The sequence below is a fragment of the Cuculus canorus genome, chromosome Z, assembly GCF_017976375.1.
Source record: "Cuculus canorus isolate bCucCan1 chromosome Z, bCucCan1.pri, whole genome shotgun sequence".
In the NCBI taxonomy this organism is placed as follows: Eukaryota; Metazoa; Chordata; class Aves; order Cuculiformes; family Cuculidae; genus Cuculus; species Cuculus canorus.
Genome location: NC_071441.1, coordinates 52,970,839 through 52,994,656, shown reverse-complemented (window position 1 = coordinate 52,994,656; position 23,818 = coordinate 52,970,839). Strand labels below are relative to the sequence as shown.

Genomic DNA, 23,818 nt, shown 5'->3' with positions numbered 1-23,818 from the left:
TGTACACATTACCAGTATTAAAAAGACATTATTTGTAGCAATCCCATCCAGTTTATTTTCTAACATGCTGTGGAATAGTTGCTTTGCAGCACAGAGCATTCTTTTTGAACACCTGAGAAAGGAATGGCTAAAACATGCAACGAAATTATTTTCTTGGTTACAGTCAGAGGCTGAGAGAATTTTTATCACTTTCATGCTTACACTTGCATAATTACAGCTACATATAACATTCTTTAGCATTTGCACTTGGCTGGCTTTAGCCACACTGTCATCTTAAACTTGTTTCCTCCTTTGGAATCAAAGTGAACTAGCTTAGTACTTTTACACTTCTAGTTTTTCACATGACCTTAAAATGATCAAAGAACTTTTTGCATGTGTGTGGGGAAAACACAAGATGTGCTGGTGGTTGTTTTTTTGAATTTCAGCAGACTGTGACATCGGCAGATAACTTAACATTTATAGATTTACACTGAGAGGATCTTACACAACTCCTCTGTATCTTCTGAAGATACCAATTCATTTAATGTGAAACTGCCTGATTATAAACCACTATCACAAATTTTTTTTACCCACTGGACTTCAAAAATTTTACATATTGCATTATGACATTTATATATGGCATTGTGTAAAAGCACATAATTTTGAGAAAACAATTTTTACTCTAGTACAAAATATTTATTGGAGACGATACAAAATTACAAAATATAGACTTACAGTGCTTTTCTTCCTGCTTATTATGAAAAAATCTTATGAATTCAAGTTTTATGGTGATCAGGACAGGATCCACAAATGAGATGAAAAACAACATTTACCAAGCACTACATGATGTACATATCGATATGTATACACATGAAAATTTAACTGGAGAATAAACACCAGTGTGATGGAAGAGCACACACAAATTCTTTCCCTTAAGCCCTCAATGGCAACTTGTAGCCAACTGTCAATGATAAGCAAGTCCTGCCTTACTTAGTGCCTAACCACTAACTTTTTTCTCACTGATTTCAGTACTATCAAGTTTCCACCTCTGAACTGAAATACTGTGAACCCCTTTTCATGTGCTATCTCTTCACCTCCCCTTCAAAAGAAAAAAATACCTGCATAAGTAAGTTCCTGAAATGTCTACAGATTAGATGTTCTAGAGAAAACATTGAAATACCATTAGAAATCAAATCAGACATATGAATATGTTTTTACAAAAAGTGCCAGCACCTTAAAAGACTAATCTTTCTATTTTACCACACATAAACTTATGAGACAGGCTTCTTTGGTGCAGGGTTATTGGGTTATTTGGATTTGCACACAGCAACCTCCCACTATACTCAGAAACACTAGAACAAAAGTATTTAGTTTCTTTCAAACTGATCTGTATTCAGAAATAAAGAGAGGGAAACAATACACAATAATTTATTTTTATGAAAGTCAGGAATGACAATGCACTTTAATTTTGTATCCAGCTCAAATTATATCTGAGCCAGATAATTCATTTTAAGAGTCCTGTTAAATCTTTTCGAAGGCTTTGTTTTATGTGTTCACAAAATAATTCACTATTTTTCAGTGTTCAGGAATGGTAGTTGCTGTAAATCTTGTAAATTAGCACCAGTAGTACCAGCAAGATACTCTGTTAAAATTCACCTACACTGCTGTTGGAATATTTATTAGGCATTAAAATTTTTAAAGGAAACCTACAATTACTACAATTCAAATTACATTTCACCTAAGAGAGCCTTTTTTACAGAACTTAGTACTACTGTTTCATCACTGTATTAGAAGGAATCTAATCCAACTCCTGATCCTGGGTGGAAAAAATTATTTTCATTAGACAGCTGAATGAAATCATTACATTAACTGGATATTCCCTACTGTGTTTTACCAGTTCGTACAAGTAAATTGCACTGCTTATTGTAGTAATTAGCATTTCCAGCATTTGCACATACAAAAGAAATGTTGGCACCACTCATAAGCTCGTTGGCTCTTGACAGATTAGTGACCTTCAGAAGTCATAGAATCATAGAATCACTAGGTTGGAAAAGACGCACTGAATCATCGAGTCCAACCATTGCTAACAATCCTTAAACCATGCCCCTCCGCACCTCATCCACCCGTCCCTTAAACACCTCCAGGGAAGGTGACTCAACCACCTACCTGAGCAGCCTGTTCCAGTGCCCAATGACCCTTTCTGTGAAGAATTTTTTCCTGATATCCAGCCTGAACCTCCCCTGGTGGAGCTTCAGGCCATTCCCTCTTGTCCTGCCCCCTGTCACTTGGGAGAAGAGGCCAGCTCCCTCCTCTCCACAACCTCCTTTCAGGTAGTTGTAGAGAGCAATAAGGTCTCCCCTCAGCCTCCTTCAGGCTAAACCACCCCAGATCTCTCAGCCACTCAGTATGGGGCATTTTTGGCTGCTGCTGTAGCAGCTGGAGACATTACCTCCCCATTTTTTCATTATGACCACCTACTAATTAGTGTGTTAGCTGACACCTATTTATTTAAATATTAATTTTTTAGCATTCACCTCAGTCACTCCCCACCGTCATTTTTGCTTCTCTTAAAACTCATTTGTATTCTCTGCTCCACCTGATGGTCACAAGTGTCAAGGCTTTCAGCTTGTACTGCAGCATGAGCTCTGGCTCAGCACAATGGCAATACAACAGCTCTGAGGCTGAGTGAACACTGGGAATAGGCAAACCAGAGCAGCTCTGAACGTTAGCCATTTTATCACACCTGCTATCTATTATAACTCCTACATAATTCAGCCTAACACAGGATATTCTGATAGGTTTCTCTGTAGAAGATACCATATGTTAATTCCTTCATGGATTAAAAGATACTAATACATAAAATGCACCATCACACACTGGATTTTTCCTCCTCTATGAGGAAGTGACTTCAGATAAGAGCTGCACATGCAGACCTGACCTCTTCCATTTGTTTTCCAAATAGATATATAGCCTATGAAAAGGAGGAATCTAACAGAATTTGGCTTGGTGCAAACAAAATCATTAACATATTAACCTGCGGCTGTTACCCTGCTCCTATCTGCAACTGATTTAGGACCAAAACCTACAGAAAACAGTGCTGACCAAAGATAACTAATTTTTTGTATGGGTAGAGTTTCAAATTCATCTCCCCAGAGAAAGGTAAAATGAACTTGTCAAATTCTTTTAGTGATAAAAAGATAAGATATAAGTACTTGCAGAGAAGAAACAATCCCAGCATTGCCCATCTTTTGTGAGAGGAAGGAAAAAAACCCACATATTTTAAGGGACCACATATGTTTTCTATTTGTTTCTGATTATCCTAACTCCAAGTCAAATATTCAGATAAAAATGGAAATACCTGAAGGCTCTGAAAATTCCTTCTGAATTTCTCTTGTACCTTAATATTAAGTCTCGGTATGAGAGCTTTCAAATATACATGCACTGCCTCTCACATTTATTAGTCATTTGTATCTACCTACTGTGAGTGCAGGTCAGGGTTGTTTTTTTTTTTATCTGCTTTCCTTGGATAAAACTGTTAAAGTAACATAGAAATCAATTATTCTATGAACTTTCACAGATCAATGTTCTACACTATTTTTCCTCATATTTTGTATTAGGGTTCTGTATTTTAACTTTCTTCAAACAATTCATTTATTGAACTGAGGCCCAGAGTAAATTTTTTTTTTCCAGTTTTTAATATGCATCATTTCTAGAGATCTTTTAGAACTCTTCCGGCTACCTAGGATTTCTCATTCTTCCAAAGTAGACAGGATTCTGTCTCTGCTTTTAAACAGAAAAAGATAAGGCATAGAGTTTAGCCCTAAATCTGCAATTTTACAGTTATTTACTTCTACCCTTCCATAATTGCTTTTGAGTCTCTTACCCATTGTATAAGATGTTTGTTTCTCTTTAAACTATTTGCACCATCCTTAAAGTTTTGGTGTTTGATTTAAATTAATAAAAAAGAAAAAAATCAACCCCCAAAACCCTAGGAATCTTAATGTTGCAAGATGCTTAGTGTTACTGCACAGAGAAGTATTGCCATCAAAATGCTCTCCTGTAAATTGCTATTCTCAGTGTAGATTATAATCTCAAGGACCTTTTTACCTGCATCTCTGCAGGCACTACAGGTCTTTTTTCTTCTGTTTGACACAGTTGTAAAGCAGAGACACTTTTATAGACCTTAAAAATCATTCATCTTGAATTAAAATGAAACTATGCCAAACTAAACAAGTTCCTGTCATGTAACATTAATTTGTTATTTCTTCCCTAGAAAGGTAAGCAGAGGGCACAAAGTCGTCATTTTGAGATTCCCTCGTATATACTATTTAAAATACTGATGAACAATTTTATGTCAAACATTAAAAAAAACCTTACCAGTAGGAAAGTATTAGTGAAATATTTCAACATTTTGCCAGGAAATTTCTGGAGCACCACTTTCAGCAAAAGAACACTTTCTTATAAAGAAGTAATTTGTCAGGAAATATACAAGTTGCTTCCCTGCGTGGTTCTGTTTTTTTATAGACATACGAAATCTTACAGTATATATACAGATTTATATATTCACCCATCAGCATACTTCATTTATAATTCCCTCACTTATGAATATAAGGTATTCTTTACACTTACTCATATGGCCTGAGTTATCTGTTGGATCAGTTCGCAACATTCCCATGTATCTAACCATTCCAGACAGATGTGGACAACCATCCCATCAGCACAAAACTGAGGCTAAACCAAGAGAGATAGGCTCAACACAAGTATCAGGAAAGCAAGAAACCAAACCATTCATTTTGCTACAGGGTGAGAAAAGAATGCGTTCAGTAGCAGGGATGCAGATTACTGACCTATGCAGAACCAAGACCTCGGAACAAACTCACAGAAAGAGCAATAACAAACTTAAGTGCAGTTACAGTCAAGCAGTACACCAAGCAGTGACCAACTAGTAAAGCTTCCTCACAAACCACATGCTTGGAAAAAAGTTTACAGGTTACTCCTCTTCTGGTTAGGCTTACTCCAATACGTTAATCTCTAAATAAAGGATGGTCAATTCCCAAGCTAGAATTGAAAGTAGAGTCTCAAGAGATTGCCACCTAATTGCTAAGGAGAATCTATAGAGTCCTGGACTGACTGAGAAGTCACATTTCAAACAACTCTGATACTAGTGAAATCAATGCAACATTGTTATTTTGAAAGTTTGTGTTACTTTTAAGTTTTAGATTAGTTCTGTGAGCTCTAGCTCTGTGTACAGTATTGCATAAAGATCCTACAGTTCCCAATAGTCATCACATTTTACAGTAGCACAAAGTTCTGACACAACAAGACTATAAAACCAAAATATTCTATGGTAAGAAAAAAAACTGTTTATTTGTTACGTACTGCTCCATTCATTTTGTGTGTCACTACAGTAACAAACAGTGTCCTACACAGCAGAACTTGTGGTTACTACAGTCTCATGTCTACACTCTCATGTACTACACTCTCCTCGGTGGAAAACCGGTTGGATAGCCAGGCCCATAAAGTTGTGGTAAACGGAGTTAACTCCATCTGGAGGCTGGTCACAAGTGGTGTTCCCCAGGGCTCAGTACTGGATCCAGTCCTGTTCAATATCTTTATCAATGACCTGGATGTCAATATCTTTATCAATGACCATTGAGTGTGTCCTTAGCAAGTTTGCAGATGACGCTAAGCTGGGAGGAACTGTGGATCTACTTGAGGGTAGGGAGGCTCTCCAAAGGCATCTGAACAGGCTGGACCTGTGGCATGAGGTTTAACAAGGCCAAATGCCAGGTGTACTTGGGGCACAACAACCCTGTGCAGCTACAGACTAGGGGAAGAGTGGCTAGAAAGCTGCCTGGAGGAGAAGGACCTGGGGCTGTTGGTTGACAGCGACTGAACATGAGCCAGCAGTGTCCTCAGGTGGCCAAGGCGGCCAATGGACATAGCTTTGCTATCACAGTTACATCATCATCAAAAGGATGTTAATAGAGCCCCTGCACTGTAACAAATAGCACACATAGATTCTCTGTTCGTTCACATGCACACAAAGGACTGACTTTTCCTGTTCCTCTAGAACAGATCCAGTAACTGGAAACAAGAATACACTAACCATTTAAGTCTGCTAGGTAAAATTAAGAAGGTCATGAAATGTCTGCAGGCAAACAGAAATCTAGCTAGAAGCCATGGGATATTGCTTAGAAAAAATGTCCTTTTTTATTATTATTTATTTACAATTTATCTGAAAAAGTGAATTGCTAGAACATATTGCTGAGGACAGTTTTTACTCAAGTGAAGGAATAATACATAGTAGGAATGACACAGAAAGACACTAAACACCAGCAAAACACTCTGCAACTTTGGGGTTTTTTGTTGCAGTCTTTTGGCCAAGTCCTGAGTTATCTCTGTGCCATTCAGTCTGAGGCTCACTCCAAAGATCACACAGACACAGGCCAAAACTAATAAAAACAATAAGCTCATTTTTCTCTTTGATCAAAGAGTATAAATTCACATAGACAGCTGCTGCTGACCCCTTCATATCTAGATCACAGATTAAATTCAGATCGTGATTTTGTCTTGTGAACTAATCCTTCTTTGCTTGCCATAAATTCAAGCATAAAGTGAAAACACTCTCATATTTTTGTTTAATGTGGAATGAAGATGCCTCTCAAGGAAAGATCCCTAAGGCTGAGACTGCTATGGAACTCCTGAGCAAAGGACTTCAGATTTCCCTAAAGTACAGGGTATGTAATAGTCAGGTATCAGATGACTTGAACCCAGGCCTATTTCTGAAGAAACATTTGTGTAAGCTTGGCTTAAAATTCTGAAAAAAAAACCCCGAACTAAACTGTCAGAAAATGCTACAAGAAAGTCCATAAATTAAGTCCATAAATTAAAGCCATAAAACATGAGGAAGGTAGAGTTGCAGAGAACAGTGGGGTTGTTAGGAAAAGTTAGCAGACCAAGATTTCAACAGGACAAAGACTTGCTCAAAAAAATTCTGTCAAAAAAAAAAAAAAAGAACTACAAAATATCATAAGTATACTTCATCATTATCATGTGTATCACCAACACAATTATGTCTCCATGCAACACCCAGGACACTGGCCTACTCTTTAGGTGCTTTACTAAAAGAAGAGAGTGACAGATGTGAAAAAAATATTTATGCTCTCAACAAATATATCAGTCTCAGTAAGAGGCAAATGAATAAGCATCACACAAAGCACAGTAAATAAAAACTGAAAGTGTTTACTATATTGTCACTTCTAATTCCAGGAGATTTAATAGATATTTCCTTATAACATTCACATCCCCTTCAGAGACTGTGATGACAGAATGATGTATTACTATTTTCCTTTTATTTAGACATCAAATCAGATGCACCAGAAACAAACAGGCTCACTTGTAAGGCCCATTCAAGTTTGGGAAGCTCTTCAGCATACACCTGAATAACATGCACTGCCATGCATTTGTACTCCAAAAAGCTTTGCAGAACCCAAGTTTGAATGGTAGCAGAGATCACAACATGATGCTGCTGATCTCATGGGTATGTACCATCCAATTCCCTATAACATATTTCACTAATCCCTTTCTCATATATCTTTTTGCAAATATCCTTCCTTGCCCTAGTACCCTGCTTCCTTCCTGCTTTCTCCCCAAAATCACCATCCATGGATCAAGCACTCAACAGAGAAAATTAAGTCCTGCAGTTTAACGTACTCATGGAAGACATCAAAAGATGAAATGGCCCCAAGGGGTCTGCCAACATAGGGCTACAAAGTGACTTTGGATTTGGGGAAAAAGAATTAACACTTGAAAAACTTTTGACTCCATTCACATGTAAGTAGTTTTCACAGGAAAGAAATCTCAGAAATACAGAGCAGAGATTCCCATGAAGAATGTACATTATGAATGAAGATATTGACATAAATGACGGGGCTGCATTTGCAGTTTGCAGCTTTGCACAAACTATTTCGTAGACACTAAGGAAGCAATCATTAGACAATAGTGTAAAATATTTTTAAAATTCCATACTAAATAAATTTATTGCAGCATCTTCTACTTATGTCACTATGAAAAGTGCATCACTGAAATACATTTTCTTACCTGTCTTAGTAATTTGATTGCTAAGTCTGGCTGCAGACTTTCTAGCACAATGGCCTTGTTAGTCTTGCAATGAAGATCACATCAATAATCTCCACTGTCAATTCATTTTAAGGTCATACTTAAATTTAATGGGTCATTACTGCCCGAATTACACAGCAAAATCATAAGGAAGTCCAAGAGTAAACTCATTGTCCCCTGTGTTTCTGACTGCTGACCAAACACAGCCAGCTCCTAAACAAAAAAGAACTGCGTATTGGCAGATGTTAGCTCTTTGTTGACCTCATAAACAAAGGTGATAACGTTGATGTACAAAGAATATAAACCAGAGACCACCAGCATATTTCACATTTAACATTTTGAACAGTTACTGTTTCATGATAACAATCACTGGTAGGTGACACATTCAGACGTAATTCCACTCGCAGGCATCCTAATAAAATATACAGTTAAAAGCTGTTGTGCACAGACTGTCACAAGTAAATTTATAGCTTGAGAGCATATAAACAAGAAAAAAGAGAGCAATAGTTGCCTGACACCTGAACAATCTACTGCTATTAGAGAAAGTTAATAATGCAGGCTTATTGGTTATGACTAACTACAAGTTTCCAAAAATGTCAGTGCAAAAAGTTTATCATTAAAGTCCTTAAAACAATACTAAGTATAGGTGCAATTGCACTGATCCAATAAGTTATGGAGAAATGTATTTTGACCTTTAACAGTTAAAGATAACTTTTTTCCACAAAAAGAGTACCAAATAAAATACTCCTCTTCCATCTTCAGTTCCCTTTGTATTAACTGCTGTATTCTTTTTGAAACGGAGTCTTCTTACAGAAATACTAACTGACTTATCAATAGCAAGTGACAATACACCTGTAAGTAATTCAGGTTTTCAGACTTCCCTTTCAAATTAATTGCATCTCTCTATTCCCTGAAACATTATGTAACAATATCAGTCTAGATTTAGAGGTGAACTGAGGTTTAAGCAAATGGTACTTCAGTTTGCATGTCACTCCCTAGATATGCCACCTCTAGGCTACATTTACATAACAACCAATAGCCTTAATGCCTTCTCTCTACCCTGTTCTGTCATCTACTCATTACAATGACTGAGCTCCCTCTGTCTCCCAGAGCCTAGATACAGCACAAGGAGTACTTCTAACAATTCTGTCACTGCTAACTCAGACTCCTGCCTAGCAGCCCAAGTCTAATTTCCCAGGCACTGTTTTCCCCAGTGTCATTAGCACCAACGTGGTGCGTAACTGCCAAGTTGCTCCCTCCATGCCCAAGTTACCTAGACATCACTAAGTTTGCTACCTTTCTAGTAGCTAAGTTTACAGGCAGTCCCTGTCCCCTCAGCTACCTGCCTAACAGTTTCCATCTCCAACCACCTGCTTCCTCTGTCCTTGAGCAGTCTTGATGCAGAACCACCCTCAGTGCGTGAGCAAATTGGTACTGTCTGTGTAACATCTGACACTGCTTCTCGTCAGGCCATTTTCCTTCCATAAGACTTACATCCTCCCACAGTATAAAGGTTTTCACATTAAGAGTGGGTACTATAACATCTTTCCAACTTCAACCATGACCTTCTCCATTTCTTCACACTGTTCTAAATCCCATTACTTTCATGTCAAGTGAACAAACATATTCTATTTCGCAGTTGATTATTCAAATTCCTAACTGTGAAATAAATTCAGTGGCCAGCAAGATTTTGAGCAACAAGAAAACCACAAATATTTTCAAAAGCTTACAAAAGTTTAGCCTCTTTTTTCCCTTTTTTTATTAGGCCAAATAAAAATAGAAAACCAACCAACCAAACAAACAAACAAAAAAAAACGGGGGCGGTGGGAGGGCAAAACCAAAGCGCAAAGATCTCAGGACAAACAGTCCACCCTTAGATGATACTCTTCATATGTCTATCAATATACACTTTCACCGCCAACTACCATATCTGCTTCAGATACTGCTTTTGTGCTTGGTATGATCCATTCCCCTTGTAAGGTTCAAGGGGATCACCCTGTAAAGTCCAAAAGCACTTCCTAATGTTTGTTTGTCCAACAAACTCCCCAGGTAATCACTGGAAATGCAAGGCTACCCTGATTGAAAAAAGAAAAGCACTTACCACAGTAGGCAAATACCCCTGAATTTTTCTTCCCTATGCATGTTCACCTCTTTTCATGGAAATTATAGAAGTTTAGTATCTTATTATCCTTCTCCAATGTATTTGAAAGCCAGAGAGTCCAAATCTCATCAAAGGAAACATATAAACATGCCTACAGAGCTCAGTAACCTTGGCCTCATTTAGGTTGCAAGTCACAACAAAAAACACCTGTCACATGAAAAAACGAAGAATCTGGGAAAAATTTGAGGGTTAAGACCAGCTCCTTTCTGGTACAATACTTCACCAACAAAAAGTAGCTACTTTTAAGCTATTATCGCCAAATGTTTGGTGTTTAATCTATTTTTCTTTATAATATCTTATTCAGATTTGCCAGTGCATGCTGTAGTCATAATATCTAAATGGGTATCACTAATTCGCTCAAAAGCATGGTGTTTTTAAAATAAAACACAGGTATTGGAAGAAGCTGTAACTTCCACATAAGTACACAAGCAGGAATCAAAACTCACTGTTGACTTAATTGAATATTCTCTGCAGGAATGCCTGTACTGATGTAAGGCAAATCTTTCTGTGAAAAATAGTTGCATCCATGCTATATATGCGATACCACTTTACTAAGTACAAAGTGGGGCAGCTTGTGGGCACAAAAAAGCCCTTTCTGACACACTGTACATCAACCTCTTGCTTTGGTAGTCTGTGTATAATTTTGTCTTTAAAGTATACATAGGACAATTTCCTAGATCAGTCACCTCCTTGAAAACCCAATAGCATTCACAGACTCTTAACAGGCTTTTCAGCTAGCTCAATATATCACAAATTTTAGCCTACTGTAATGAATACAGTTCTCTCAGAAATGATCCCAATACCTATCATAGTTTTGTAAAAAACTATTTCCCTGTTCATAACACTGATCTTATTAAAATGAGTTCTACATCACATCACTTTCCTCCAAGATTAAGGGACAAAAAAACCCTCTCATTTACTTTTTTTCTTTAAACAAAGATACGTGTAAGTGTTTTATTCCATACTTTCCTCAGGGTTAATGCTCTGAACTTGGACACCTAGAAAATAAACATCTACACAAAAAAATTACAATTCATAAAAAACTGACAAAGGACTAAAATCACACTTACACAGTATATCTAAACAAAAAAGTTCCTTCTATAATGAGAAAGCTGATTTAATAGCTCAATTTATCCTAATTGAAAAAAATATCAGAAACACAAATACATTAAATATGTTGTGCATAACAAAAAAATTGCAAGGGAAGAGATTGGCAGAAAAGGATCTGAAAAGTATAAGAATCACACGTCACACATATATTAGAACAACTGTATTTTGAGTTTGGTTTTTTTTTCGCTTCATTGCATATTTTAAACCTCATACTGCTCTGATGCTGGAGAAACCAATAAGAATTCAAACTCCTCTGACGAAAAAAAGTCCATTGATAAAGTGTGTAAAAAATAAGCACTAACAGAGCAGAAAAAGTTAAGGTAAATTTCAGATTGTACTACCTGTGTAAATTTAGTATTGCACCTGCAAGTAAGTTTAGGGTAAATATGGTGATTCTAGGGCTCATGGATATTCCAATACACAAAAACGTCCTTCAAACACAAGTTCTAGCAACCAAGCAATGATTGTTAAAATGAGAGTGTTCAGAATGCAAGTAATTATAATGCTTCCAGTGTAATTATAAACCAAGTGTGTCTTGGTGTCTATGACAATAAATAAGGAGCTTTACATACTCCATTTTAGAGACAGACATCAAGACAAAATGAATAATGCAAATTAGCTCTTACTGACTGTACAAGTGCTGCATTCTCATAAAGCCTCTAAAATAGATCACATCTAATAAACCATCCATTACCTATTTTATATGAACTTTTGTGAGACTTAATTAATGCAGCAAAGTGCTTTGAAATTAATGAAAAAAAATTCTGTCAGCTTAAAATATTACTATCAGATACTCATTTCAGCTCTTGAAATGTATGAGACTGCATGTTCATTAGGAATCATTTATATGAAGGAGCAATATCTGAAATATTCCACAAAAGGTGAAAATAAATTTATACGGGTACATTTCCAGATTTGTAATTTTGTCGCTATGCACATCCAGCTACACCATGCTCTACCTGCTTTCATTGATAACATTCCTTCTATAAAAATATTCTCAAGTTTTTATATTACCTGTGTTTTTAAAAAAGATTTGACACTACAGCACTTGAAAGTGACTGCCCTGTGTAATCACAGAATGGTTTGGGATGGAAGAGACCTTAAAGAACATGCAGTTCCAACCCCCCTGCAATGGGCAGAGACACTTCCTACTGCATTAGCCCACCCAAGGCCTCATCCAACCTGGCCTTGGACACCTCCAGGGATGGGGCAGCCACAGCTTCCCTGAGCAACCTGTGCCACTGCCTCACCACACTAATCATGAAGAATTTTTTCCTAATGTCTAATCTAAATCCTCCCCCTTCCATTTGAAGCCATTCCCTCCCACCTTATCACTACACGCCCTTGTCAAAAACTCCTCCACAGGTTTCCTGTACTTCCCCTTCAGCTACTGGAAGGTCGCAATAAGGTCTCCGCGGAGCCTTCTCTTCTTCAGGCTGAACACGCCCAACTCTCTCAGCCTGTCCTCATATAGCTTCAGTATTTAAAACCAGCTGTTTCCTTCACTTATAAAACAGGATTGAAAAAGTCAGCATGACTGGTACCTTGGTTCTGTCATTGTATCTCAGTGATTGGCATCATCAGCTTGGAAATACATAGCCCTGTATATTTCACTGAAATGTCCACTGTTCTTTCTAAGCTTCTTTCTTCCATCAAGATCACAAAACACAGATATTGAGCATTATTGTCTTTAGTTACTTTGGGTTTTGTGAAAATGTAATCTGTACAGGACAATTTAGCAGAGACTGTAACTGCTACAAAAAGCAGGTATATGAATAAATAAGTCTAGGGTGGGGTGCAGATGTTGCTGCCATAATAAGGCCAGCATTACAACCCTCTTGAAGTTCTGATGAAGACATCAATACACATACAAATAAGGATTATCTGACTCTAAATTCCAATTGGCTTGTCCCTGTTCAGTCAACAAAAGACTACAGAAAAAAGCACTTGGGGTGAAAAAAAATTGGTATAAATTCCTCTTTTTACCAAGGCATTCAATTAGAATTATGGGCTAAACTATGCTGTGAATCTGTAACAATAATTCCAAGAAACTCAAGAGAAAATCCAAAAAAATCTGACCTGAACTAATTCAGAGTGCCCTCTAGTTCCAGGAGCTGCTGAACTCAGAAGTATAAAAAGTTGTTGCTTCATTCTCCTGGCAATTTGATCTACTCACGTTAAAATTCAGCTGTAGGAAGGCACTGTTGCCCAAACCCACTGTCTGCTTCCATAACTCTTTCTCTAAATGCACCTAGTGCAAACTCATTTATATTATACTCGTTTGCATTTTACAAAAGAAGCTCTTCATGAAAATTAGACTGATCTTTGCACTTAGTTCCACTTTAAGTGAATACTTCGACACACTTCAAATTTTAAAAAACCCTTGTTGTTTCATGTTGCTTTTCTGTCTTCTGTTTGAATAGCCTCCGCTTCTCAAAACAACCTGTAGGAGTAACAGCTTCCTGTTCCTAATTACTCCATTTTCTATAACAGATTTCCTTAGTAAAAACTAATGTAATTATGTTTTACTGCTCAAATTTGTCAAATGTGTTATGGCGGTAATAATAAAAAAAATCCAAACAAAACCAAAAAATCACTCTTCCTTAAATACTATCTATGATGAAGGCCATTTTAACATTTTTCCCTGTGTGCAAAACACTTATTCACTGGTAAACTATTGAAAAGGACCAAGTCTTCGAAGCAAAGACAATAATTATCTTCATTTTACAGTTCAGCACTCAATTGAAAAGGCATGCCATCTACAAAAGCAGTGAATAGTTTTAGACAAAGAACCATGTAAGCCCTCAATGAATGTTTATATTTTTAGGTTATGCAAGCAATATGTAGTAGGCACTTATAACTATGTATGTCTTTAAACTGTAAGTAGCTGTTTGTTAAGTCATGTGGTGTGTAAGACAGGACAACCTCCTTGCACCCAAGCACTGGAAATACATATACTTGCTTTATAACTCATTTTTGGGTTATAGGGTTTGATTCCGCACAACAGCTCAAACTCCCTTGCCAGGGACAGGGACAACTCCCACCAGATCAGGCTGCTCAAGGCCCCATCCAACCTGGCTTCAAGCACCTCCATGGATGGGGCATCCACAGCTTCCCTGAGCAACCTGTGCCACTGCCTCACCACACTGAAAAAATTCTTTCTAATGTCTAATCTAAATCCTTCCCCTTCCATCCAAAGCCACTGCCTCCCACCCTATCACTACATGCCCTTGTCAAAAATTCCTCCACAGGTTTCCTGTACATCCCCTTCAGGTACTGGAAGGTGGCTACAAGGTGTCCGTGGAGCCTTCTCTTCTCCAAGCTGGGCAAACCCAACTCTCTCAGCCTGTCCTCACATGCGAGGTGCCCTCTGATCATCTTTGCAGCTCTCATCTGAGGGAAGCTCCTCTGAGGGAAGGTTCTGGATCTCTGCTTTGACGGCCGAGTTGTGTTATTCGCAAAATCAGCCTGAGGTAACACAGACACAGTCATCCCTTTTCACTCCGCCTGCCACAACCCCTTTCCCTTCCCCCCTCCCTCCTTCCTTTCCTCCCCTCCTCCCTTCCTCCCCTCCTCCCTTCATCCCCTCCTCCCTTCATCCCCTCCTCCCTTCATCCCCTCCTCCCCTCCTCTCTTTATCCCTTCCTCCCCTCCTCCCCTCCTCCCCTCCTCCCTTCCTCCCCTCAAGCCTCCCCACCGCCTGTTTCCATTTCCGCCCCGCGGAAACTGGAACGCGGCTCAGCTACAAAATGGCGGCAGGGCGGAGCGCGTAGGGCCGCTCCCGCTTCTGAGGCGCAGAGCACCCCCAATGGCGGGCTGCGGCTCGGCATCACGTGATCCGTCGGCACAACAACTCCCAGCATGCCCCTGGGCACGCTCCCGTCCACCCCCCTCATTCTCCTTCTGTTCCCACCTTCCGCTTCCGCCTCCCGTTCGCGGAAGGTACTGGCGGGGCCTGTGGGAAGGTCGAGCAGGGGAGAGGGTGTCCGCGCCTCGCTGTCGGTACCATGCTGGCTGTCAGTGTCCGCAGGTTTGCCACCTCCGCTCTCCGCAGGAGCCACTACGAGGACGGCCCTGGCAAGGCAAGGGCGGCAGGGGGGGAGGTCCAGGGCCTGAAGGTCGTGGGAGGGGGTTCGGGCCGAGGGGGAAAGGAGGGCAATCGGTCTGTGTGGTGCACCGGGAGTGGAAGGAACACGTTCCTCCTGATGCAAGGAATATTACAAAAGTGCTATTGCAAAAGTGGAATATTTTTTTGTTGGAAGCTAAAGTAGAGTTCAGTTTCATCTGAATAATTGTATTTTTTGAAAATTGCACACAGTGTTCTTCTGATAGCATACAATTTTTTTTAAGCCGTTTTTTTTTCCCCAGACATTATTCATTCCTTAGAGATGATAATGTCTTAAGTACGCTCTGTGCTGAGCAGATGTGTCTTTTTATGTAATCGCCTGTATTTGCAGTTCTCCCTATCTTAAAGGCAAGGTCAAACAGAGAGCTGACTCCATAGCTCCAAATTAGCACGAATTTTGACTGTTTTGAAGTTCCTAATAGCATTAAAATTAATTTTTGGAAAGTAATAGGGTACGCATAAGATTTCAGGGAAAGTTCATACATCTGCATGTAAGTGAGAAATGTTTTCTGTCCTTAGCTCTTGTGTTGCTGGACAGGATTGATGAAGATCACTCGCATTGCCCAGTCCTGATAAAGGATGCTTGTTTTCTAAAACTCCCGAACGAGTCTTGGAGAGGTTATTTACTGTTTTTTCCATATCACTCCCCCAAGGGCACTGCACTGGCAGCCACAGCAGGCCTAGCACAGCAGCCAGGCAGCTGCAGCACCTGGGTGAGGGAGGGACAGAGGTGGTACAGGTGATGAGCATTGCAGTATGAGGAGAATGGTGATACTGTAAACGCTTTCTGATGTACCAAGCTTTAAAAATTAACTTTATATAGCTATTGAATGTGAGGCAGATCTTCACAATGAAAGTAATTAAGTAATCAAACAGGTTGACTGGAGAGGCTGTGGGGTGTATATTCTCAGGGATATTTATACCTGACTGAGTGAGGCCTTCAGCAGACTAACCCTGCTTGGAAGTGAGGGACAAAGTGTAAATGTGAATAAAATGACTTCCGGAGCTCACTTCTAAGCTTTGTTTATAATTACTGGGCTTCTTTCCTTGAAAGAAAGGGAAACTGTTTTGAGACTGAGTATTTATCCATTTTACTCTGCCTATTAGTGCTCTGGGCCTATCACCATTTTCAAGCCGATGAGGAAGTAATCATTGTATTGATTGAAAAATTGATTCATTTTTTGCCTTCTAGAACCTTCCATTTTCTGTGGACAACAAATGGCGGTTACTTGCAGTAATGTGTGGATTCTTTGGAAGTGGATTTGTTGCCCCTTTCCTTATAGTCAGACACCAGCTTCTTAAGAAATGAAGAGGACAGACTGTAATCGCGCCAGTCGGGTAACTAATTTTGTCACATTCATAGCATAGTGGAATCTTTGTCCAAAACCGGGCTTTAAAGAATCTCATCTCATCTAAATTCATTGACAATTTTCAGTTTTTCACAGACCAAACACTTAAGAGTTTGGCTTGCAGTTTCATCTAAACTTAAGTTAATTACTAGGTAATTACTTCACAGGGCTAGTGCACTGTCATTGTCTTCTGAATTTTGACTTCCTGAAGGCCGCATCTCTCTGAGTGCAGTTTCTTGGTAGGCTGCGGCTGGACTAACCAACAGAAGAGTGGTTCTGACTTGATTTGGATAATAACTGCAACCAAAATCGTGTCTAACCTCCTCTTTTAGAAAACATAAAGCTACACTTGATGTAGATTAGAGGAATAACTGGCATGTGTGATGTGAACAAAACAGTATGAGAAACTGTGATACTGTAAACGCTTTCTGATGTGCCAGTTAAAACTCAATGGGAAACAAGATTCTTGAACTTGAGTTCAGCCTTGTCATAACAATCACACCACCTACACAAACTGTTCTGCACCTTTTATGGGATAAATTCCACTTAAAATAAGATATTAACAATGGGAGTGACTTTAGTTGATGCCTGCTGCTGGTCCTAACAGAAAAAGCAAACCTCAGGTGTATTTCAGAGTGTGCAGGTATGTCACTTCCAGTTGAAAGATCACTTAATTTTATCTTAATCTGATTTCTTTTAGGAAGTACCTGGTATTGTCAGTTCTGTAATCTGAGAAATAAAGAATTTTCTTTCAGGAACTGGAGTGAACCAAGTAGTTCTTGGAAGGAAGTAGCAATCCTCACTGGAGTCTCATAATTGGAACAAATTGCATTCATCAGTGAAATTCCTTCACCAGTCTCGAGCCTTTGACTCCCTAAACTAAAAGGGGGGAACTGGGAGACTTGCATTGATCATTTAGAGCTGTATGATTTCATGTAAGTCAGGGCCTCTGCTACAAAAACATGTGTTGGATGAAGCAAAGCTCATTAAAATTGTAGTTAAAGCATATATTATAGCTTTTCTAGATTCAGAGGTTACAGTTCTTAAATTCTTAAATTTTTGGTTTATTTTTTTCTTCTTGCAGAGTTCAAGATCACCTACACAGCATCTTTCAGTGAGAAGAAGGATAGCTACAATTGTGTACCATGATGGATATGTCTAAATAAAATACTTAAATCTGAAGGTTGTGGACTGTGTATTTTTGTGAAACTCCTGAAGTCATTTTGACAGCCTCTTTTGAGAACCTCCTTCAAACTGTAGTGTGTTAACATTATGCAGTAGTTGTCTTCAGGTACTGAATTAGAGGGTTGGGAGAAGAAAATTTCTAAACAGAAGCTGGGTGTAACATTAATACTTGGGTAGGTGCTTAAGTAGTTTAACTAACCTATGCAGTCATACTTTTCATACTGCTCACAGAATAAGGATGTGAGATTAATAGTAGCAACCAGTGGGCCTCCATAATCCTTGGTGCAGCATTTTTATCTTCATTTTTTTGGGTTGATGAGTTAACATTTTGTTTGGTTTTGCTTCAACACTTGGCTGTTCTAAAGAGCTGCTGTTAGTGTCTGCGTTACCGTCGCTTTGAGTGGGGAATGTGTGCCTTGCCTTCCACTGCAGGTTTTATTAGGCTTCAGGCTCATTATGTGGTAGCACGGAAAATAAATACAGCAACAGTATCTACGATTCTGACTAGAGGAAGTATTGATAATGTTCTCTGGGTTATGAAAACTATTTGTGCAAATTTGTAGCTCTTGGGAAAGAATTGATAGCTTTCAGTTTCCAGCTGTAGTGTTGGCACAGGGTTGTCACTAACGTTGGGGCCTATGTAATCAAAGGTAATCTAGTTGCTGTGAAGGGTACCGTTAGGATACTTCTACTGACTTGAACATGTCATGTTTAAATTGGTGGCCTTGTACACAGCATGAGTAGAAAAGTATTTTTCACATCCACCTTTTTTGTGACTACCTCATGGCTAAAAAGACAGGGTATGGAAAGCACTGGCATTAACCAGTAATGGTTACTTCACCATTGCTAATAATGCTGTGAAGGGATAAATGTTCAGAGTTGCTTTCCGTCACTGAGGTTTTCTTGTTTACTTTTTTTCTGTTAAGTCCCTCTGCTGTAGAATGGGGCATTTAATGTGGCTTGCAACATCTGTCTGTGAACTGAATGGTTGCTTCTGAGAAATTCAGGTTCTGTTGGTGTAGTCCAAATCTGTAGAAATACTGTTTTGTTATCAAATACCACCAGCAGAAGGGTAGATGGCAGCAACAAAATGCTGTCTGTAACAATAGCCTCTGGGAGCCACATTTCCTAAGGTTGCCTTTAAAATGCTGATGACTCATGTTTGAAGAGTCTCAGCTGGGAATGAAAGAGGTTAATACTGTCTGTTCCTACAATTTCCAGCAGAGCCAAAGGGAAGGTTAGTGAAGCATTGCGGTTTTGCTCAAAGGGCTAGCAAAGGCTGCAGAAAAGTGATAATGAAGAAAACAAGATTCAGAGGAAAGATCCCAAACTGAAATGGGTTCAGACACTAAGAATGCTTTATGTCTACAACAGAGAAATACGGCATAATTTGTTTTCACTGTTAATGTGTGTATTTTCTGTCTATGGAATAATGCCTCTCAATGAAGACGGTGTGTCTTCCTTTGTCTTGTAGACCAAATAATGTGTGTGCACTTTAGGTGATGTGTAAACAGCATGCTGAGACAGCTAGGGAATCCAGAAAAGGTGACAATTTCTTGCTCTTGGTGTTGTGATTTCCTGAAAGCACTGAGGCACTGTAAAAATAAATTCCTCCCTTTCTATGCAAAAAAATGAATAATGGGAGCTCTTAGGTGACAAAGTCTCATTTGGCTCCTGTTGCAGATGAGCAAGTCAAATGCCTGTTGCACGAGGCAAGTCCAAGTGGAAGCAGGCAGGAGAGTCACATTTCTCCTACAGCTTAAAAAGGTAGCTTATACTGTGTACTTATGTGTACCTAGCTTTCTGTGTTTGTTCTTGAATAAGGGGGAGGCATTGGATGTTTTTGTAATTTTCCCCCCTTCCTTCCAAGTCCTTGGTGGACTCGAGAAGAGCAAGCATCTTCTGTTAACATTTATTTTGTGGACTAGGCAAACCAGTTCCTTTAATCTGCTTGAAATAGTATCCTTTCTGAACATCATCCCCTTCTTTGTACTTTTTTCTATTTAACTAGCCGTGGTCAAAAATATATTTACTTTTAGATTAAATTTTTAGATTAAATGCTAGAGTCTTTCTCCTCTCATGTTGTATTCCAAAACTGTTTTCAAATTATGACCCTGTTTCCAGCTCTGCCACAAACTTATAAAAATTACTGATGTGAATCACAATACCCATAACCTTTCATTTCCTGCTAATTTAGGTAACTTCTGTTGCCGTAGCTGAAAGACATTCTCTGGAGGATGATCTGAACCTCCACAGTGCTGAAAGCCTCAGCTGTTACCTACAGTATGCACCTACTCTGTGCTAGTAGGAGTCACACAAAAATTAACCATACTAGTCCTGCTTTGGGTAAGTTATCTGACTTAAATGCATAATCATAGAATCACCAGGTTGGAAGGGACCCACTGGGTCATCGAGTCCAACGATTCCTAAAACTCCCTAAACCATGCCCGTCAGCGCCTTGTCCACCCGTCCCTTAAACACCTCCAGGGAAGGTGATTCAACCACCTCCCTGAGCAGCCTCTGCCAGTGCCCAGTGACCCTTTCCGTGAAAAATTTTTTCCTGATGTCAAGCCTGAACTTCCCCTGGCTGAGCTTGAGGCAATTCCACCTTGTCCTGTCCCCTGTCACTTGGGAGAAAAGGCCAGCTCCCTCCTCTCCACATACTCCTCTCCTATACTTTCATAAACCCATGTTCATAGTGTCCCATTATTAATTGCTCTTTCCTTTAAGAAGAAAGTTCAGAAGAATTTCATTACCTTTTAAATCTAATCTGCTCAGTTAGTTCTTTCAAGATTTCTTGGGGATAGTTTAGGTATGCTTGCTGATTTCGATCTGTGTGGGTCTCCAGTAGTTAGCTTGTGTTTTTAATATAACACCTGCACACTGTAGTTTCAAAATGAGTGGCTATATTCTCCATTCATTGCAAACTCTTGTTATTCTTACATGACACCAGAGCTGTAATCAGTCCCTTTAGAATTTCTTTCGCTACGTAACTTACTTAGGAAGTTTTCAATAACTTTCAGGCCCCCTCAGTTATCAAGTCCGTAAATTCTCTGTCTGACTTAAGTAACTGGTTCCCTTAGGTTTTCAAAACTTTCACTTCTGTAATGGAAACACATTAAGAGATACATTTTTTTGTCAATCTTTCTATTAATACAAACTAGGACAGTCTACATTTTACCCAAAGCCATTTTTTACTCCTAGATTATCTGTGATCTCTTCATTGTTCAATAAAGCAAAGTCTACAATCCTTCATTTGGTTGCTTGGGTAGAAAATACTGGTTGTCATTGAGAGATATGTGGCTCTTCATTTATATCAGCTGCTTGACAGTGTTTAATTTCACAGAGACACAATTCCAGATTGTAGTGTTTCACTTCTGTTAGAAAAAGATTATTGCTTATAGCCAAGCTTGATTTTAGGAGGAAGATATGTCAGACTCTAGAGCAGCATCCCTCTTCAAGCCTTTTACTTTAACACCTGCTCCCAAAACTATGTTGGTGTTAATCTTTTCTGGTAGGAATCTTTTCTGGTTTACCTACCACTGCTTCATTTGCTTATTGACTGCTAAATAGGTAAACCACCCGTTATTAGTCAGTCTTTGTGGCATCTCTCAACTCTTTTCTTCCATGCCTATCTCCACAGGTAGAAAAACTATCTGTGGCAGCAAAATGCTAGGGTAGGCCAAATGATTTCTGGTGGGAAACCCTGCAGTGGTTGCAGAAAGCAATGCCATGGATAAAATTATTTTAAAAAAATGTCCAATTGGAGATACTGATGCATGCCTTAAAGAGGTGCTGAGCCAGTGAGTTTTCTATTTACTGCACGTAAATGGAACTAGCCCACCTGCACAGTCTGACAATCTATAACCTGCCGTCCCCCAGCTGACAGGAAAGCTGATTTTATCAGCCTGAAAGGAATCGGAATCTCATCCAGCAACGAATTCTCCAAATGCATTCCCACTACAGATATCAACGTGGAAATACACAGCCCTGAGTGGTTCCAGAGTTGAAGGTATATGCTATACATATGGATAAACAAACTATTGTGTTATGGTGATAAGTGGGATCAGATCACATTAATTCTACAACTCCAGGTTTTTAATTAGGTTTTTCAAAATGTAAGGATATGTTACACCACGGTCAGCTATATAATGGTTTGAGTACCCAATGAAATATTTATTTTTAAAATAGCTTTTTGCGTTCCCTTTAGGGCAACTTGACTTAGTAGAAGAGAAATCAATTGAAAAAATAAGAGGTAGAAAAATAAAATAGGCTTGAAGTTATAGGCAAAGAGATATATGTAAGTGGTGCTTCTTTAAAATTGTATGAAGGAAACAAGGTGGTGGTTAAAGGATATCTGGGAAATAACACATCTGTGTGAATGATATTATTTCTTGCTAGATGCCAATTTTAAGGAAAATCTTTTATGGCCCCTGATCTTTTCCAGTTTTCTTCTTATAATTTTTCCCTTCACAAATTTAATTTTGGCTCAAAATTAACTTCGTTCCACCTTGTTTTCAGAGATTCGCACTTCAGCATTTCAATTACCTTAGATATCAGTGGCCTTCAAGCAATTTCTCAAATCTAAGCAGTCATGATTTAGAAGTCCTTATGGTTTAATTTGGAATGTTTCCAGTTTGGGGATCTTTCTGTCTTGCTCTGGAACATTACTTTGTCTCATTTCATAAATATAACTGAATATTCACAAAACATTTACAAAGTGCTCTGAAGCTATTTCAGTGAAGCAAGGAAGAAGTAGTGTATTGGAGCCAAGAAATGTTTAGAAATAACACATGGTGAATGTTTGACACGAATAGCATGGCAAAGCAACACTCCAAATCTATTTTTTCTACATGCTTATATTACGTATCTCAGCAATGTACAGAGGTAGCTAATTGTTAATTACCCTGATATTGATGAAATTCGGTGTTGATAACTACAAGGGTGATAGTGGGGCAATGGAAATGGCAAGAAGGATGTTAACCTCTTCTACAGAAGGGGATGGAAACCATGACTGCAGATATCACAGCACCACTGCATACATATGGTATGCCATTGCTTGAACGGTGTACGGAACTGTATTATTCTACCCGGATTACTGAAGCACATGAATGTAGTAGCTTCAGATATGGAAATGTTTCAACATGAAGACAGAGGAAACTATTAGATTATTTACTTTAGAAAAGAATGAGTAGAATTCACTGTTCACACCCCCCCAGCTGTGAATTCTACAGTGGGTTCTGCAACGAAAATTCTGCAAGGAGCTGGAAAGAGTTTGTCTGCTTGTTAGTTCACTTGTTTTCAGACAAGCAGAAACGAAGCACCAACTTTGAACTCCTCTGTCACTAAGCAATTTTCTGTCGTAAAGGAATGAAATTTATCATTGAATGGTGGAGAGGAATGAAGGATTTGTGTTCATTACATTAAATGGAGTAAGTATTTTGATTTGATGAAAATATCTATACAATATTTCAAACCAAATGTTTCTGCAATTTCTGCCCAGCAATTAATTTCACAAGCAACGGGCATTGGATTTTTTTTTTCCTAAAGAACAGAAATTCCAGGTTTTGTTCAGTTGTGCCTTGAAGCATCTGGTATTAACCCATGTTGGAGTAAGGATACTGGATTTGACGAACCACACTTCCGAACCATTGTGGGCAACCCTTACTAGATTGCATACTAGTACTTGGGCTAAGTTTTTTCTTGCTTTAAGTTATTGGTGACCATTTCAAGTGATATGTTGCCCTATACAATAATTACAGTATGAACTATTTACTAAAATTATAT

General features: G+C 38.8%; 1 protein-coding gene and 2 non-coding genes across 3 annotated transcripts; all 3 read left to right on the top strand.

Annotated features, from left to right (window-relative positions):
• The first annotated feature begins 15,273 nt into the window (after positions 1–15,273).
• LOC104057984 (cytochrome c oxidase subunit 7C, mitochondrial) lies at positions 15,274–18,028 on the top strand. Its single transcript, XM_009559426.2, has 3 exons — positions 15,274–15,453; positions 16,690–16,835; positions 17,931–18,028. Exons 1-2 carry the CDS (start codon positions 15,379–15,381, stop codon positions 16,804–16,806), a joined length of 192 nt encoding a protein of 63 aa, XP_009557721.2. The 5' UTR covers positions 15,274–15,378; the 3' UTR covers positions 16,807–16,835; positions 17,931–18,028.
• Positions 16,231–16,292, top strand: LOC128850567 (small nucleolar RNA Z39). Its single transcript, XR_008448015.1, has one exon. It is a non-coding gene; the product is annotated as a small nucleolar RNA Z39 (small nucleolar RNA).
• On the top strand, positions 17,221–17,282 carry LOC128850566 (small nucleolar RNA Z39). Its single transcript, XR_008448014.1, has one exon. It is a non-coding gene; the product is annotated as a small nucleolar RNA Z39 (small nucleolar RNA).
• Positions 18,029–23,818: the final 5,790 nt, after the last annotated feature.

Bases quoted from the DNA above. Each gene is read 5' to 3' on its own strand.
- LOC104057984 (XM_009559426.2), top strand. From the start codon at position 15,379: ATGCTGGCTGTCAGTGTCCGCAGGTTTGCCACCTCCGCTCTCCGCAGG. The intron at 15,454-16,689 runs GCAAGGGCGGCA...TTTGCCTTCTAG, and splicing joins ACGAGGACGGCCCTGGCAAG to AACCTTCCATTTTCTGTGGA.